This window comes from Triticum aestivum, chromosome 3D (genome assembly GCF_018294505.1).
Source record: "Triticum aestivum cultivar Chinese Spring chromosome 3D, IWGSC CS RefSeq v2.1, whole genome shotgun sequence".
Classification (NCBI taxonomy): Eukaryota; Viridiplantae; Streptophyta; class Magnoliopsida; order Poales; family Poaceae; genus Triticum; species Triticum aestivum.
The window spans coordinates 608,008,806-608,024,398 of record NC_057802.1 but is presented as its reverse complement, the minus strand read 5'-3'; the positions used below and the strand labels follow the sequence as shown (position 1 = coordinate 608,024,398).

Genomic DNA, 15,593 nt, shown 5'->3' with positions numbered 1-15,593 from the left:
CTGCGTCAACTTCTGCACGAACTGCGGCGTCCTCCGGATCGGGCAACGATCGTCTACTGCGACAACGTGAGCGCCATGTACCTCTCCACCAACCCCGTGCAGCATCAGCGCACGAAGCACATTGAGATCGACCTTCATTTCGTGCGTGAGCGGGTTGCTTTCGGCGATGTACGAGTCCTTCACGTCCCGTCCGCGTCGCAGTTCGCTGATATCTTCACGAAGGGGCTGCCATCGACCGTCTTCCTCGACTTCCGGTCCAGCCTCAACGTGCTCGACGACCCCGTTGTGGCTGCGGGGGGCTGTTGGAAGACTACCGTTGCTGGCTCAACTAGAGGACCGAGTCCCACGTAGTTCATGCACCGGACGTGCCCTCCTTTTCTGTTACACGATGTGCATGACCTCCTGTATAGCTGGGTTGTTACCAGCCTCTGTACCTGTATATTAACCCCTTCGTGGGCATCAATGAGAATCACCAGTGTATTCATTCTCCATCTTCATCATCCTCTGTCATTTGGTTTTAGCGGAAGCTCGCACCGGGATCTTCTAAATTTGAATCCATTCGAACACCAAGGATGGTCAGTTCTTGGTTGCTTTCCACAATCTATTCATTCGTACACCAATGATATGGGTAGCTCCTGGTTGCTCTGCATAGTCTATTCATCCGGACACCGAGGATATGGACAATGAAGGTGATTTTCTTGCTGATTTCTTTGGCTTTATGTTTCTACAGATTAATACCAATGCTCTTTTATATATGATGATTGAGTGATTAATGTATCCCCACACACCTTTTTATCTATATTCAAGTTCTCAAGGTTTGAGGTCACCATTACTTTTCTTTTCTGGGAGACTATGATGTGAGAGATTCAAATGCAGAATTAGTGATCGGATAATTAAGTGCTGGAATGGTAATGCTTCTATGCAGAGTAGTTTCCGCAATGGGATTTATACATAGTTCTGATATTTGATCCTTCCGTTCCGACAGAAGCCTTTTTTTTATTTCCTTTGATCCTGCACCATTACTACAACTCCTGCTGCATTTGCATTTACTGTTACACCTTCTATTTCCATTACTACTCAGTACATCCCATAGCATGGGATAGGATATGGGATTAGTTTTCTTGCTACTTACATATGTAATCCAGATGCATGATCGGAGGTCTGTCTATCTTATGAGGAAGTACAGCAAAATGTATTGATTTCCATGTGATATAGTACTAGCCGTCAAGGCTTGTGGCTTACCTTATGGCTCTAAAGTCACCCTTGTTATTTCCTGAGTTGCTACCTCATCATTCTCAGGTGCCAAATATTTTTCTGCTTTCCATTCTGTGACAGTTGATAATATTGTACGCGGATGGGGAGCTATTTTGTTCTATAATGTGGTGTTTGGTAAATCCAAAAAAAATTAATGATGATCATACATCACCAATACATTACATCAAGGCTGGTTATGCATGGAGAATAAGGTTAGTAATGTTAGGAGTTTGAACTATGAGTTGCTAGAACAATCGAATTCAGTAACAATTTCATTGTTCAAACTAGAATGTACTTTAATATTTAACAAGTTGATTTTTCTTTGTTGATTTCTAACATATTAGTTTATTGAGCATTAGTACACTATTCTTTAGAAACTACAATGGTTGGAACATGTGAGGACTAAGTTAAAACCTTTAGAGTTTATGTTGGCAACTCTGATATGGTGTTGCTAATACTGTTCGTGAAGAGATAGTTTGGGAATATGCAAAGAAGAATTAAGCGTTGGCATGGCAATGTTTCTGTACATTGTACTTTCTACAACATGATTACATATATTCTCAGTTTGGTTATTTCGTTCTTCGTTGTTGTGATCCTCTGATTGGGTCGCCGATTTTGTCGCTAATTTGGGGATTGTTCTCCTAGATTGAAGATTGGTTTGTGTTTCCTCTCTTTGATAAGAAGAGAAAATGGGGACTTTTGATTTGTGTACTAGAATTGTCCCTAATCCTTCCTTACACAATGGTCATAATCAGGTCGTGCTACACAGTCATGGAGCTGGAGCATCAGGTTATGTTTCTAATTAATATCGCATGCGTTTGTGAGGGTATGTAAGTTTGCAGGCGAGTGCAAGATAAGTAGCACACAGGCTAGATGTGCTCTGTTTGTGACGACGGTCAGATGAATTGTGCAAGACACATGCCAGCTTGTTCATGTTCCGTGCACACGTTAATGCTGCAAAAGGCCAAAAGCGATGCACTGATCATGTTAGATTGGACATTGGCTTCGCTGAGAACCAGGGAGTATCAAGGTATGTACTTAATCATTGTAAGAGAGTCGTAGTTCTTGCATTTTATAACAGATAGGTACAGTCAAAGAATGACTAGAGAGCATCATGAAGTAGTGATGGAATTATATACCGTTTAAGTTTCTGAAATCTAAACCAAAGAATATCCAAACCTTCTTACAGTGTTAGTCACACTTGTGTCAGCACAAGAAATCTTGATAACATGCTACTGCTGCTTAGTGTTGCTTTTTGCATAAATTCGATTGCATGTAGTTTCTGCTTCGCAAATGCATCTCTATCATCATATCTTCGAGTTGATCCGGTAGCCATCGTCTTCCTATCTTTCTTAGCTCCAGCTATTATTTCTCTCGCACCTTCTAAGGACATCTGAGGATCCAAGTAGGAAGGTAATTATTGGTCACCTCTTTTATGAAAAAGAGCAGCCACTGTGGGCTGAAGCTTCACAATCGGCAATCCCATCAATTGTATGTCGTTGTCTTCCCAAGTTCCCAGCCTAATCATCACTGTCATTGTCTCTTGGTGCAGGTCCACACAAGCACATGTGGCTTCTTCAATAAGAAGACCTTGATCTGCTCACTAGAAGATAAATATGGCAAGGAGGGCGCATCGAGAACAAAGCATCTTCTAGCCAAAAGAAGGTGAGTCTGTACGTGTTGTCTTGGTGGATTGGTGGCTTGATGCCAAATTGCCAATGTCTGCATGGTGGATTGAATGTGGCGCTAAAAGCATGAATGGGCGACTCAAGAGTAAGAAAAGGCGTACGCCAGTTTGTGTGATATAGAGTATGTGTTTGTAAAACAAAAGAATCTTTTGATCAAATGTCATTTCATATATTTTTTGGCTGCCGTGGCAACGCAGACACATTACCTATTCAAATTAAAAAACAGTATAATAGAGCTACCTATGAGCGATCAAAGCGATTTGAGGTTCTCGGCCTTCTTAAATTTGATTCTATGTTGTGTGCATTTTCAAAGCAGACATGAGTGTTATCCTTTGTGATTGGCATGCCTTCTTTACATAAAAAACATATTATATCTATTTGAATTTTAGTTGAGTAAAAATCAATTCATACACGAAGCAAAAAAGCTTTTGTCGTTTCATTCATTAAGGAGAAGATTGTCCAGTTAATCACAAAAAAGTGAGAAAACCAAAACAAAAGGGCCAAGCCCAGTCTAGAACACTGTAAAAACACAGGACTGAGCCCACACTTGATAGCGTGCCGAATGCCACAACAAAAGCCAACCAAACACACTAGCTGGGGCACTCGCTCTATCGAACAAGCCGCTTTTCCATCATTGCTGGAAGAAGTCATGAGGCACTCTCCCGCGGCGAAAAAAAGAATCATTCCACATGCCTGCAGTGGTTGCAACCTACACAATACAAGGTCCATGTCGTCGAACTTGCAAAGCTCTCAGGACCGCCGCCCCGACATCTACTGCTCGAACAAGCCTTGCATACTTCACTTTTGAAGTCGTCCCACCGACACGTCATTGCAGAGACGTGCGTTGCACGTGCATGCTTACTAGTCCTTCTAAAAAATAGAGTTAATGCGGCGAGAATACCCCAAAAATATCCTTGTTTTAGCCCAAAAAAATAATAGTATATGTACTCTCTCTGTAAACTAATATAAGACGCTTTAGGTCACTAAAGTAGTGATCTAAAATGAGTCTTATTAGTTTACAGAGGGAGTAGATCTTTCAAGAAAAAAAATGTAAGGTTTTTCTTTTTGAGGGAGAAAAAATGGAAGTTTTTTTTAGAAGAAAAAAGGGTAAGTATTTTTTTGAATATCTAAAAAAATTGTAGGTATGCCGGACTATTCAAGCATACAGCTCAAGATGAGGACTAGCCCACTCCGATATAGCCCAGTGACCCAGTTTGTCCTTAAACTCAATTCTGAAATCGTCAGCCCTGCAGTGCAGAGAGTCGCATACATTTCGAACCCACACGTCAGAAAAAAAAAGCATTTCAAACCCTAGAAACGGCACGACCGCGGCGACGTAGGCATCCGGCGTCCTCCCTTCGCTCCGGCTGGGCGGCAGCCTGCGCAAGCCCAAGGTTGCAGCGGGCGAGCGGCATGCCGGCGTCGCCTTCCCCCGTTCTCCGGTGCCAGAGGCAGAGGCAGGGGGTGCGAGCAGGGGTCAGACACCCCCATCGTGTCGCGCCTGCCTGCTCCCGTCTGCGTGCTCCCATATGTGCTCCGCACTGTTCCTTTGACATCGAACGGTCCAGTATTTTTGCTCTTCCAACTGTGAAAATAAATCTAGAGGCAATCGTATTGCTTTCCTTCTGTTACATGTATCCCGTGTATAGTGCGGCTGGACCCGGCGCCGAAGCCGTCGTCATCCTCGCAACTATCAGCACCGGCAGCGCGGCTGGAGTGTTGAGGCGGATGGAGCGGCAACGCGGGCGCCGACGGTCGTCGATGAGGCGGCACTAGCGTCGACGGAAGAGGGCGGGCAGAATCCGGCGAGTGCTACACGCGTACTCGAGCAGGCCAGCTGTTTGGCGGCGATCTGGAACACAGCAAGCCGGCAGCAAGATCACGGCAAGCTCGCAAGAGCCGGCGGCAAGAGCACGGCGAGCTCGTCGTGTGGGCGCGAGAGGCGGTTCTCGGCGACATGGGGTTTGAGGTCGGCTCGGCCATGCTCAAACCAACATCAAGAAGGTCTTTGTCACTTGGAGCTTTGGCCGGAGTTTAGCCGGCGACGTTGACATCGGCATGGCTGCTGCGAACGGAGTCCAGTCCATGAACGCGTAATTCCTGGATGTATTGAGAAAGAAGGTTTCAACGATGTGCGTGTATTACGGATGGGATGAAGTAATAAATGGGTATTCTTGATTTATCTTTTGGCAGTAAAAAATGATGATGGGAGAGAGAAACTGAGGGAACCGTAGGATGCAAAAGGAACATTGCGGAGCACCGATGGGAGCACGGAGGCGGGAGCAGGCAAGCCCCACCCCCCCCCCCCCCCCCCCCCCCCCCCCCCCCGTTACCACGTGCTAGTTGTACCAGTAGTTTACGTATAACCATTTGTCTATTTATTAATGCTAAATTGATTATGGCCCAACGTGGCAACTTTCTAGCCCAAAGACCCAAACATGGGACATGAGAAAAGATCAGCCGTGAGATGGAGCAGTTACTTTTCTATCGATCTATCCTCCTCGTAATTTCGTTCGTGGCAATCTAGTGGTTCCGTGTGACCCTGCACCGCCGCCCCTCGCTTCTCGACAGGGAAGACCGGCAGAGGGTACTCCAATTCGCGGCGTCTGAATCCATCAGAGACCACCAGACAACGACTGCTTGTGTGCTTTACCAGTATCATACATCAACGTATCAAATTCAACTTCTAGGAATCAAGGTATGTCACCGCTGCATAGTAATTTTGGTAAATTTTTGCACTTCCTTCGAAGAAAATTGTTTAATTTACTAATTTGGTAAGGCAGGTTCTAATTTAGAAACCTAATGTCGCACCTTGTTTAATGTTTCAATGATTTAAAGATGAAGAGAACCCCACACAAAACAAAAAGATGAGGAGAAAGAATACAACGAAAATAGATTCGTTTTTTCAAGCCCAGTGCTTCTAGCTCGAACATACATGAGAGTGCAAACCCATTGATAGAATGTAGCTTTTTTGTTGTATTACCCGGCATATACATTCTTCACCCTCCTCATGTCCAAATCCCGGCTCCGCCCCTGTCCGGCGCTCCTGCAGCCACTCCGTAGGCTCGTTTCGCTTCCTGTTCCCATATATTTGGATTTCGAGACTTGCGGCGGATTCATGAAATATATAAGATCAGCCATGCATGCTTCATGAGGCCCGTATGGTTAAGTTATGTGGGCTCCATGAGTATTGACGACTAGCAAGATTCAGTCGTTCATGTAGTTGGAGAGAATGTTTCTGTCCTTGCATTCATCTATTACAGTACACTGCCTTATGTACAACGAGAGAGGGAGAGGAACGCCGAGGGTCAAGGCACGCAGGCCATAGGCGTTAGAGATCCTAAATACTAGGAGCTATACATGGTACATACATGGACAGTACAAATACAGTTTAAGCCATATGCTTGTTTAGATTCTGTTGCTTAATTGAATCCACTTTAGCAGCCTGTTATTTACGTTGCTTCTTTTTATTCTCTAGTTTTCTAGTGCTAATTTCTCAGGATCAATATTTAACTTAGTACACGTCGATCGTGCTTATAGTGAATGTTGGAACTAAACATGCTGTTCCTCCTGAATAATTTGAGTCCAAGTCCACATCCACGATAAGAAAGGAGAGTAAATTGACTCTCTGTCCTCAAGTAGAGTTGCATTTCATCATTTGCCTATGTTGAGAGCCTCTCGGTTATATACCCTATATTGTTTGTCAATTCGATATTTTGCAATACAAGTTCTTTTTTCCCCAAATTGTAATCACATTTGCTTCAAATGAGCGCACATGTATTCAGCAAAAGAAACCCCTTTCCAACTTGCAGCAGGAGACATGTTTGCTCTTCAAGATCGCAAATTAGGGTCTTCTAACACATGTCAAATGATAATCAAACTTTTTACCTAACCAATGCAATAGCCGAGTTCAGTTCTGTTAGTAGTAAATTGTTTCCCTAAACTGCATCTCTTGGTTGTTGCTTATTTCTTGTTTTGTTATGAACAGCCTACTTACTTACTGCACCATTTAATTTCTGCATGTATTGTATTTTTAGTTATACGCGATAGATTGCACGCTAATGTAGGCTCTCTATCTTTTGGAAATGCTAGGACAGTTAATCTGTATTCCGAAGCAACGAGTACCTGTAAAAAGGCCAGGGCGGAAGCTACATCTGTTGTGAGTCCAGACAGACTGAGCAGTCTACCTCGAGAGATAAAGGGCGACATCCTCTCCCGTTTGAACGTCGAAGAAGCAGTTAGGACTAGCACCTTATCAAGTACTTTGAGGGATGCATGGACTGATACGCCAAAGATATTTCTGCGTGATGGAAATTTTCCAAGAACCAAGTTCATTACGTTGGTCGAAATGGTGCTATCGCTCCACAAGGGAACAATAGAAAAGTTTGATATATCAGGTAAAGGAAGTTACCATGATGAATTTGCTACGTGGATGCTCATGCTGTCAAGGAGATCACCAAAATCAGTTATAATCAAGTTGAGCTCATGGCCAAGGTATAGGATTCCCTCATGACTCTTTTCTATTGCTGATTTGAAGTCTCTACGCCTGGAAAACTGCATTATCAGCTTGCCCCGGGAATTCGAAGGTTTCAAGAGCCTAACTTACCTCAGCCTGAACATTTTCTCCTCCACAGACAGGGATATTCAATATCTGATCTCCTTTTGCCCTGTACTGACTGATTTGAGATTAACTTCTTTTGAGGGTATCAACTGTCTAAATATTCAAGCTCCTAAACTGAAATATCTTCTTGTTAATGGGGACTTTGTATACATTAAATTGGATGTCCCAAATCTGAAATGGGCCATTCTCTCTCTTCGTCACGAAGTTAAAGCATATCAATCTGTTCCAATTGTCCATGACAAGGAAAACTATCTCAAGCAGTCATTGGGAAGCCTAAGTGACATCAAAACACTTGCAGTTAGTGGCTTTTTCCTGAAGGTGAGGTATTGTTAGCTCCAGCATGGCCTTGTTCTGCCTTCTAACTAATCAGTGTTGCCATTTATTTTTTCTTGTTGCAGTATCTATCAAATGGATGCATACATACGAAGCTCCCTGTCGTGTTTCATCGCTTGGAGAATATTTATCTTGGCATATGCTTTTGGGACCAAAGGGAAGTCTCGGCTGCTTGTTCATTGTTGCAGAAAGCCCCTAACCTAAAGATGCTTGAGCTATGGGTAGGTATACCCCTAGTAAACCCCCTCCCTCGCTTAATCACCTGATCCATGTTCATTCATTGTGTTTACGGCTAATGGGTTGTGAAAAAACAATGCAGAGTTACCCTTTGAGCCTGTCGGATCAGGATCAGGTAATCATTACTGTGCAAATGCAAATGGACCATCTCATAACGGCCAGTGTGGAAGATTTCGGGGGTCTGAACTACGAAATCAATTTCGTGGCAAAGCTTCTGAGCTGGGCACCAGCTTCGGAAGAACTGAATATAAAGTGGAAGGGCGAAACGGACTGCAGCAGGGTTCTTGCCAAGCTATTAGCGCTGCCGAGGGTGTCTCCCAGGGCCAAGGTCACTGTTACATTCTGATAGTCTACATAGCATCCCCCATCAGTTTGCAGATTTAATTTGGTGTTGGGTAGAATTATTTCGGCTTTGTCCTTGCTGGTGGTTAATATATGTATGTGTGCTTCAGGGTTGAGGCAGTCCGTTTTGTCAAGAGTACTTAATGTGCTATCAGCACATTGTTTTCCATATGATACGTACACCATTCGACATTTCTTTGTGCAATGGGTGAGACAGTGAGACACACAAGCCGCTACCGCTGTTCCTCCACGTGCTGGAGACTCGCACACCACCCCACGCTTCCTTGTCCTGTTATGTCCCTTTGTTCTGCGTACGGTAAATTCCTGGTTCCGGCAAATATATGTGTCCATAAGAAGTGATGACATATGTGAAGGCACCTTCATGTTGTATCAACAAGATTGAACCAAAGACATCAAATTGTACCTTCATATTAGACTTTCTGCACGTACGTGTAGACATATGAGACCTGAAGTAATAAGATCAAAGCTGCCCATGCCTGTATCAGTGTACTTTCAGAAATCAGATTAGTTTACATTGGTTTCAAATTGGAATGAATGTTTAATGCTCCAGCATCTCGTATTCTTTTCTTGTTGTTACGGGAAATATTTCTACATCGCCGTCGCTTTTAATATTCAGCCATTGATTACATCAAAATTATTCACTGAGGTGAATAGGATCCAGTTTTTATCCCAAACAGTCCACATAATTCAGAGGTACTTATTCAGTTGTTTATCAAACTTGCTCTTGGAATGAGTTACAACTACTCAGTATTATTCTCATAGTTTTTGTTTCTCAAATAACCATATTTTTTTTGCGAGATCAATAGTAGTTTATTCCATTATGATAGAGCTACAATCCTTCAGCAAGAGTTCCTCAATACATGGGGGACCTCTGCCGAGCCACACGGCCGTGGCTCGCTCAGAGCGACTATACCTTGCCAGACAATCTGCAACACTATTCTGAGACCTATGCAATTTCTGTGGAATAAACACTCTATCGATCATTAAAGACTTGATCTCAGCTACTAAATGACCAAAAGCTGAACGATCTAAGCTAGAATTAGAAAGACAATATAAAGCAGTTGATGAGTCAGATTGCACCATAATCGGAAGCTCCGTATGTTGTCGAGCAAGCGCCATACCGATCATCAAAGCATGGATCTCCGCCTCAAGAGCATCATTGCGGTTAAACAGGTACCAGTATGCCGAAAAAATAACCGAGCCATCGTGCCTTCGTAGAATCATCCCGGCCGCCGCCGTACCATCTTCCTCTCGGAATGAACCATCAACCGAGAGTGCCGTTACACCACTAGTGGGTGCAGGCCATGGAAGCACTTGGGCCGGCGGACTCCGCTTAGGACCCTCATCATAGTCCATGACCACCATTTTACCTTTTAGCATCTCTTCTGTACAGTATTTTTTGGCTGATTGCACAGAATTCATATAGCTAACCAGGAAGTCGGCCGATGTCGCGACCGGCGCGGCCTCCTTCCGGCCCATGAGTAATGTCGCAGCGGACTTGCTCAAATAACCATATATGTTTTGACCAATACTCATGTTCGAATAGAAATTCCAAGCAGTTGCGCTAGATGGTAGAAATCAACTGCCAAAACAGAGCAACCTTTGCCTAATTGTTGTGACATGAATCTTGTGTCATCTCTTTGCCATATTTGAATTATTATTAGCTAGGGAATAGTCTTTACCTTTCTTTTCCAGATTGGTGCAACCCATGGAGTTTGCCTACACATATGTATACACTCTTTGTCTGACCCCACAGCCCCCAATAACCTTTTTTATACTATTACACTAGTAGAAAAACTACTTTATATGAGACACATTAGTCCCGGTTTGTAAATGAACCGGCACTAATGGTATCATTAGTCCCGGTTCGAACGGCTATGCATTAGTCCCGGTTCATTTGTGACCTTTAGTATGGGTTGGTGGCTCCGTACTAAAAGCCATCACCCCTTTAGTACCGGTTGGAGCCACCAACCGGTACTAAAGGTAGTGCACAATGTTTAGTCCCACCTTGCTAGTTGAGAGGAGCTCGCACCGGTTTATAAGCCCCGCTGCGGCTACCGTGTCGAGCTCCTCTCTAAGCAGGCCTTTGTGGGCCTATTGCAAGTCTTCTGCCTTGTGGGCCTACTGGGCCGTACGGGCCTGCATCCTGGCCCAACTATAGATTGGGTTTCTAGTCGTATGCAGGCCGTGCCGGGCGCCTCTCGTGCCACGTGGTGGGCCTTTGGTCCCGGTTCATGTTGAACCGGGACTAAAGGGGGGACCTTTAGTTCCCGCCCTTTAGTGCCGGTTACAGAACCGGTACTAAAGGTCCTTACGTTGAACTTTCTCAGGTAAATATCTCGCTACAAAGCTTTGTGCAGAACATGACCCAGCCGTCTCGTATGATTTGGGGTTCACTAACCATTCATGCACCAAGTGTGAGTAGTGCTGATTCAGCAGAGATCTTGGCCATCAAGCATGGTCTTTATTTGGCAGCGAGGATCAGATGCAACGTTGCTCATATTGAGTTGAGTCTGATTTTAGTTTTGCGGTGGAGACTATGCAGAAACAGGAAGATTACCACGGTGAGGAGGTTGCAACGATCGCAGAATGCAATCAGTTGTTTTGTGATTTTGCTTGGCTAGCCACTCCTATAGTACTAGATCTTCAGATTTTTTGAGAAAGTCCGATTTTATTTCTCAACTTCTTGTAAATGACATGTCTATCATTTGAGAAATAAGGTCTTATTGATATTAAAAAAAACATTCATGTACCAAATGCGTCAAGAGCCAGGCAATAAGCAACCTTACAACACAAAAAATCAGGAAGATTCTCTCTTTTATTTTTTTTGAAAGCAGGGAAATAGTCTTCTCGGTGTGGTAGCTCCAAAAGTTTGAAGGTTAAAGGTCTTCAGGCGACATTCTGGCAAACAACAGTGTCAAGCCAATATATGTCAATCAGTCTTTCTTCCTCAAGAAAAGTCTCCTTCCACCTCCCGCCGGCGCCGCCACTGATCCGCCCCACCTTCGATGGCCTTTGGGCCGAGGAGGTGCGGAGGATCTCGTCTCCCTGCCGGTGGGAGGGATCTTTGTTAGGTCCAACGTCTTGCTTGGGGCTGTGTGGCGATGGCGATGTCCCTCAGTAGGAATAATGTCTCCCACGTCCCATCCCCGTCCCGATGGTGCAGATAGTGTCATTGGAGGATGTGTGGAGGTGTGCCTCCTTCAGATCTTGTAGGATTCGGTTGATGTTGGTCTTCGGTAGATCTATTTGGATCCAGTTGTTATTCGTCTTTGTTCGTGGGGTTCTAGGTTTGATCTTTCCAATCTATAACTCTCTTCATTCGCGATGGTTGCTCTGTTGTGCTGGTCCTTTGGGGCCTTAGCACGATAACTTCCCGACTGTCACTACAACAAGGTTTGCCTGGTCCAGTGGGGGAGGGGCGATGATGGCGACGTGCGTTCGACTCGCTCCAGTGGTTGTAGTTGTCGCTAGGTTGTCCATATATCTAACTATAATTTTAAGTACTACTTGTGTTCTCTGTAGTGCCATGATTGATGAATAGATTGGAAATTTTCTCGAAAAAAAAGCAGTGTCAAGCCGATGGGAATCCCCGGAAAAAAGAAGTCATATATGTAACGAACAAAATTTAAAGTCCAAGCCACTTTTTTAGCAAAATTTCAAGTCCAACCCAGTCGCCTGGACCGCCCTGATTGCCCAATATGGCCCAATCTCTCCTCAAGCCCAATTCTGAAATTCCCAGCCTGCAGCGCAGAGAGACCACGAGTCGCAGAAACCTAGGCACGGCACGGCCGCGGCCGGCGGCGGCGCGGCGGCGTAGGCATCCGGCGTCCTGCCTTCCTTCCGAACCTCTGGCCTCTCCGCTTCGTCTCGGCGGAAGCCCAAGGCCGCTGTGCTCCGTCTCGGCGTCGCCTTCACCCTGTTCCCCGGCGCTCCTGCAGCAACTCCGGCTCTCGTGCAGCAACTGAGCCACTCCGTAAGTTTGCTTTGCTTCCTGTTCCCAAATGCTTGAAATTCGAGACTTGTTTTGGTTCATGAATTGTATAAGATCAGCCATGCATGAGGCCCGCATGGTTAAGTTATATGGGTTATCGGATTACTCCGTGAGTATCGGCGACTAGCGAGATTCGGGTGTTTAGATTCAGTTCTCAACTGAATTCACTTTATTTATTTCAGTTGCTTTTTTTATTCTCTAGCTCTTCAGTGCTAATTTCGCATAACTAATATCTTACTAGCGTATTTCATTTGTTAAGAAAGATTAGTACACGGCTTTAAGTTTAAGTCTAAGAAAGATTAGTACATTTAGATCATGCTTATAGTGAATGTGGCTCCTGAATAATTTAAGTCTAAGTCCACATCCAGGCTAAGAAAGGAGGGTAAATTGAGACTCTGTCCTGAACTAGAGTTGAATTTCATCATTTGCCCACGTTGAGAGCCTCGTAGCTATGTATCCTATGTTGTTTGTCCAGTCGATATTTTGCAACACAAGTTTTTTTTTTCAAATTTTAATTACATCTTCTTCAAATGACCGCACATGTATTCAACAAAAGAAACCCCTTTCCGACTTGCATCAGGGGGCATGTTTGCTCTTCAAGGTCGCAAATTAGGGTCTTGTAACACATGTCAAATGATAATCAAGCTTTTCACCTTACCAATGCAATCGCCAAGTTCAGTTCTGTTAATAGTAACATGCTGGACTTGTTTCCCTAAACTGCCATCTCTCAGCTGTTAATTATTTCTTGTTTTGTTATGAACAGGCTACTTACTTAGTGCACCATTTAATTTCTGCAAGTAATCTATTTTTAGTTATATGCGGTAGACTGGAAGCTAATTTAGGCTCCCTGTCTTCTGGAAATGCTAGGACAGTTTAATCTGGATTCTGAAGCAATGAGTACCTGTAAAAAGGCCAGGGCAGAAGCTACATCTATTGTGGGCTCAGACAGACTGAGCAATCTACCTCCAGAGATAAAGGGCAACATTCTCTCCCTTTTGAATGTTGAAGAAGCAGTTAGGACTAGCACCTTATCAAGTACTTGGAGGGATGCATGGACTGATATGCCAGTAATATGTCTGCGCGATGGAAATTTTACAAGAACCAAGTTCATTACGCTGGTCGATATGGTGTTATCACTCCACAAGGGAACCATAGAGGAGTTCTATATATCAGTTAAAAGAAGTTACCATGATGAATTGGCTAGGTGGATGCTCATGCTGTCAAGGAGATCACCAAGATCAGTTGTAATCAAGTTGAACTCAGGGCTAGAGTATAGGATTCCCTCATGCCTATTTTCTATGGGCAATTTGATGTTTCTGCTCATGGAAAACTGCACCATCAGGTTACCCCTGTTATTCCAAGGTTTCAAGAGACTAACTCACCTCAGCCTGAAACTTTTCTCCTCCACAGACATGGACATCAAAAATCTGATCTCATTCTGCCCTGTACTGACTGATTTGAGATTAGTTCGTTTTGAGGGCATCAGGTGTCTAAACATTCAAGCTCCTAAACTGGAATATCTTAAAGTTCTTGGGGGCTTTGAAGACATTAATTTGGATGCCCCTAATCTAGAATGGGCCTTTCTATCTCTTGATCCCAAAGCTAAAGCGTATCAATCTGTTCCTATTGCTCATGACACGGAAAGCTATGTAAGGAAGTCATTGGGAAGCCTAAATGACATCAAAGCACTTGCAATTAGTGGCATTTTCATGAAGGTGAGCTATTATTAGCTCCAGCATTGCTATGGCCTTCTTCTGCATTCTGACTAATCTGTGTTCCCATTTCTTTTATTTTATTTTCTTGTTGCAGTATCTATCAAAAGGGTGCATACTTACGAAGTTCCCTGCCGTGTTTCATCGCCTGGAGCATATTTGTCTTGTGATAAGCTTTTCGGACCAGAGGCAAGTCTTGACTGCTTGTTCATTGCTTCAGAATGCCCCTAACTTAAAGAAGCTTGATATGTGGGTACGTACGCCTCTAGTAAATCCTCTCCCTCCCTGGATCATCGGATCCATGTTCTTTCAGTTTACGACGCCTAATCAGTTGTGAGAAAAAATATATGCAGAGTCATCCTTCGAGCACAAGGGATCAGGATCAGGCAAGCATTCAAGAGCTTACCGAGCAAATGCAAATGGACCATCTCGTAACGGCCAGTGTGAGATGTTTCCAGGGTTTGGACTGCGAAATCGATTTTGTGGCAAAGCTATTGAGCTGGTCACCTGCTTTGGAAGAAGTGAAAATAGAGTGGAAGGGCGAAATGGACCGCAGCATGGTTCTTACCAAGCTATTAGCTCTGCCAAGGGTGTCTCCCAGGTCCAAGATCATTGTTACATGATACTATGTTCCCTCATCACTTTGCCGATCTAATTTGCTGCGGATAGAGTTGTTTTTTTTGCTTTGTTTATGCGGATCTACCAGCTAGGACTATCTGATGGTTATATATTTGTGTGCATTGGATGCAGATTATCAGGTAGACGTAGTGTGTTTTGTTTAACATTCGATGGGAGTACTTAATGTGCTATCAGCAAGTTTTTTCCATATGAAACCCGCAAACCACTGCTGTCGTTCCTCGACAGCGTGAGTTCATCTTGACCTGTTTTGTGCCTGTGTTCTGTCTGGTACATTCCTGGTTGTAGCAAGTATATGTGTCCATGAGAAGTGATCAAAGGGATCAAATTGTACCTTCGTATTGTACATTCTGCATGTGTGGACAGTTTTACTAGATTGATTTCAGTTTTACTTTCGGAAATCAAAGCATTATCAGATTGGTTTACATTGGTTTCAGGTTGGAATGAATGTCTAATGCTCCTGCATCTACTATTCTATTTTTTATAAGGGAAATATTTATATATATCACTGTCACTTTAAAATGCTGCTCCGATATTATTCGATATGGTTTTCTCATGTTGAGGTGACAGGAACCAGTTTTTACTTCTACCCACTTTAAACAATTCAAAACTATTTAATCTGGTGTTAATCAATCCCGCTCTTGGAATGAGCCAAAGCTACTAGCCAGTTATTGTTCTCACCATTAGTGTCTACAAATAGTTTCTTAAATCAGTGAGCAAAAGCAGGTCGCTCGTGTCGCCCTCCCCGCGGGCGG

At 43.9% G+C, this 15,593-nt stretch overlaps 1 protein-coding gene across 3 annotated transcripts; it reads left to right on the top strand.

Annotated features, from left to right (window-relative positions):
• Positions 1-12,208: 12,208 nt before the first annotated feature.
• LOC123075876 (F-box/FBD/LRR-repeat protein At5g56420) lies at positions 12,209-15,265 on the top strand. Of its 3 annotated transcripts, none has more exons than XM_044498381.1 (4): positions 12,209-12,472; positions 13,363-14,205; positions 14,300-14,451; positions 14,556-15,265. In XM_044498381.1, exons 2-4 carry the CDS (start codon positions 13,384-13,386, stop codon positions 14,635-14,637), a joined length of 1,056 nt encoding a protein of 351 aa, XP_044354316.1. In that variant the 5' UTR covers positions 12,209-12,472; positions 13,363-13,383; the 3' UTR covers positions 14,638-15,265. The 3 variants fall into 3 exon arrangements, with proteins under 3 accessions (XP_044354316.1, XP_044354315.1, XP_044354314.1); XM_044498380.1 differs by having other exon boundaries at positions 12,211-12,472; positions 13,358-14,205; positions 14,300-14,455; XM_044498379.1 differs by having other exon boundaries at positions 12,212-12,472; positions 14,300-14,455.
• The last annotated feature ends 328 nt before the right edge of the window (positions 15,266-15,593 follow it).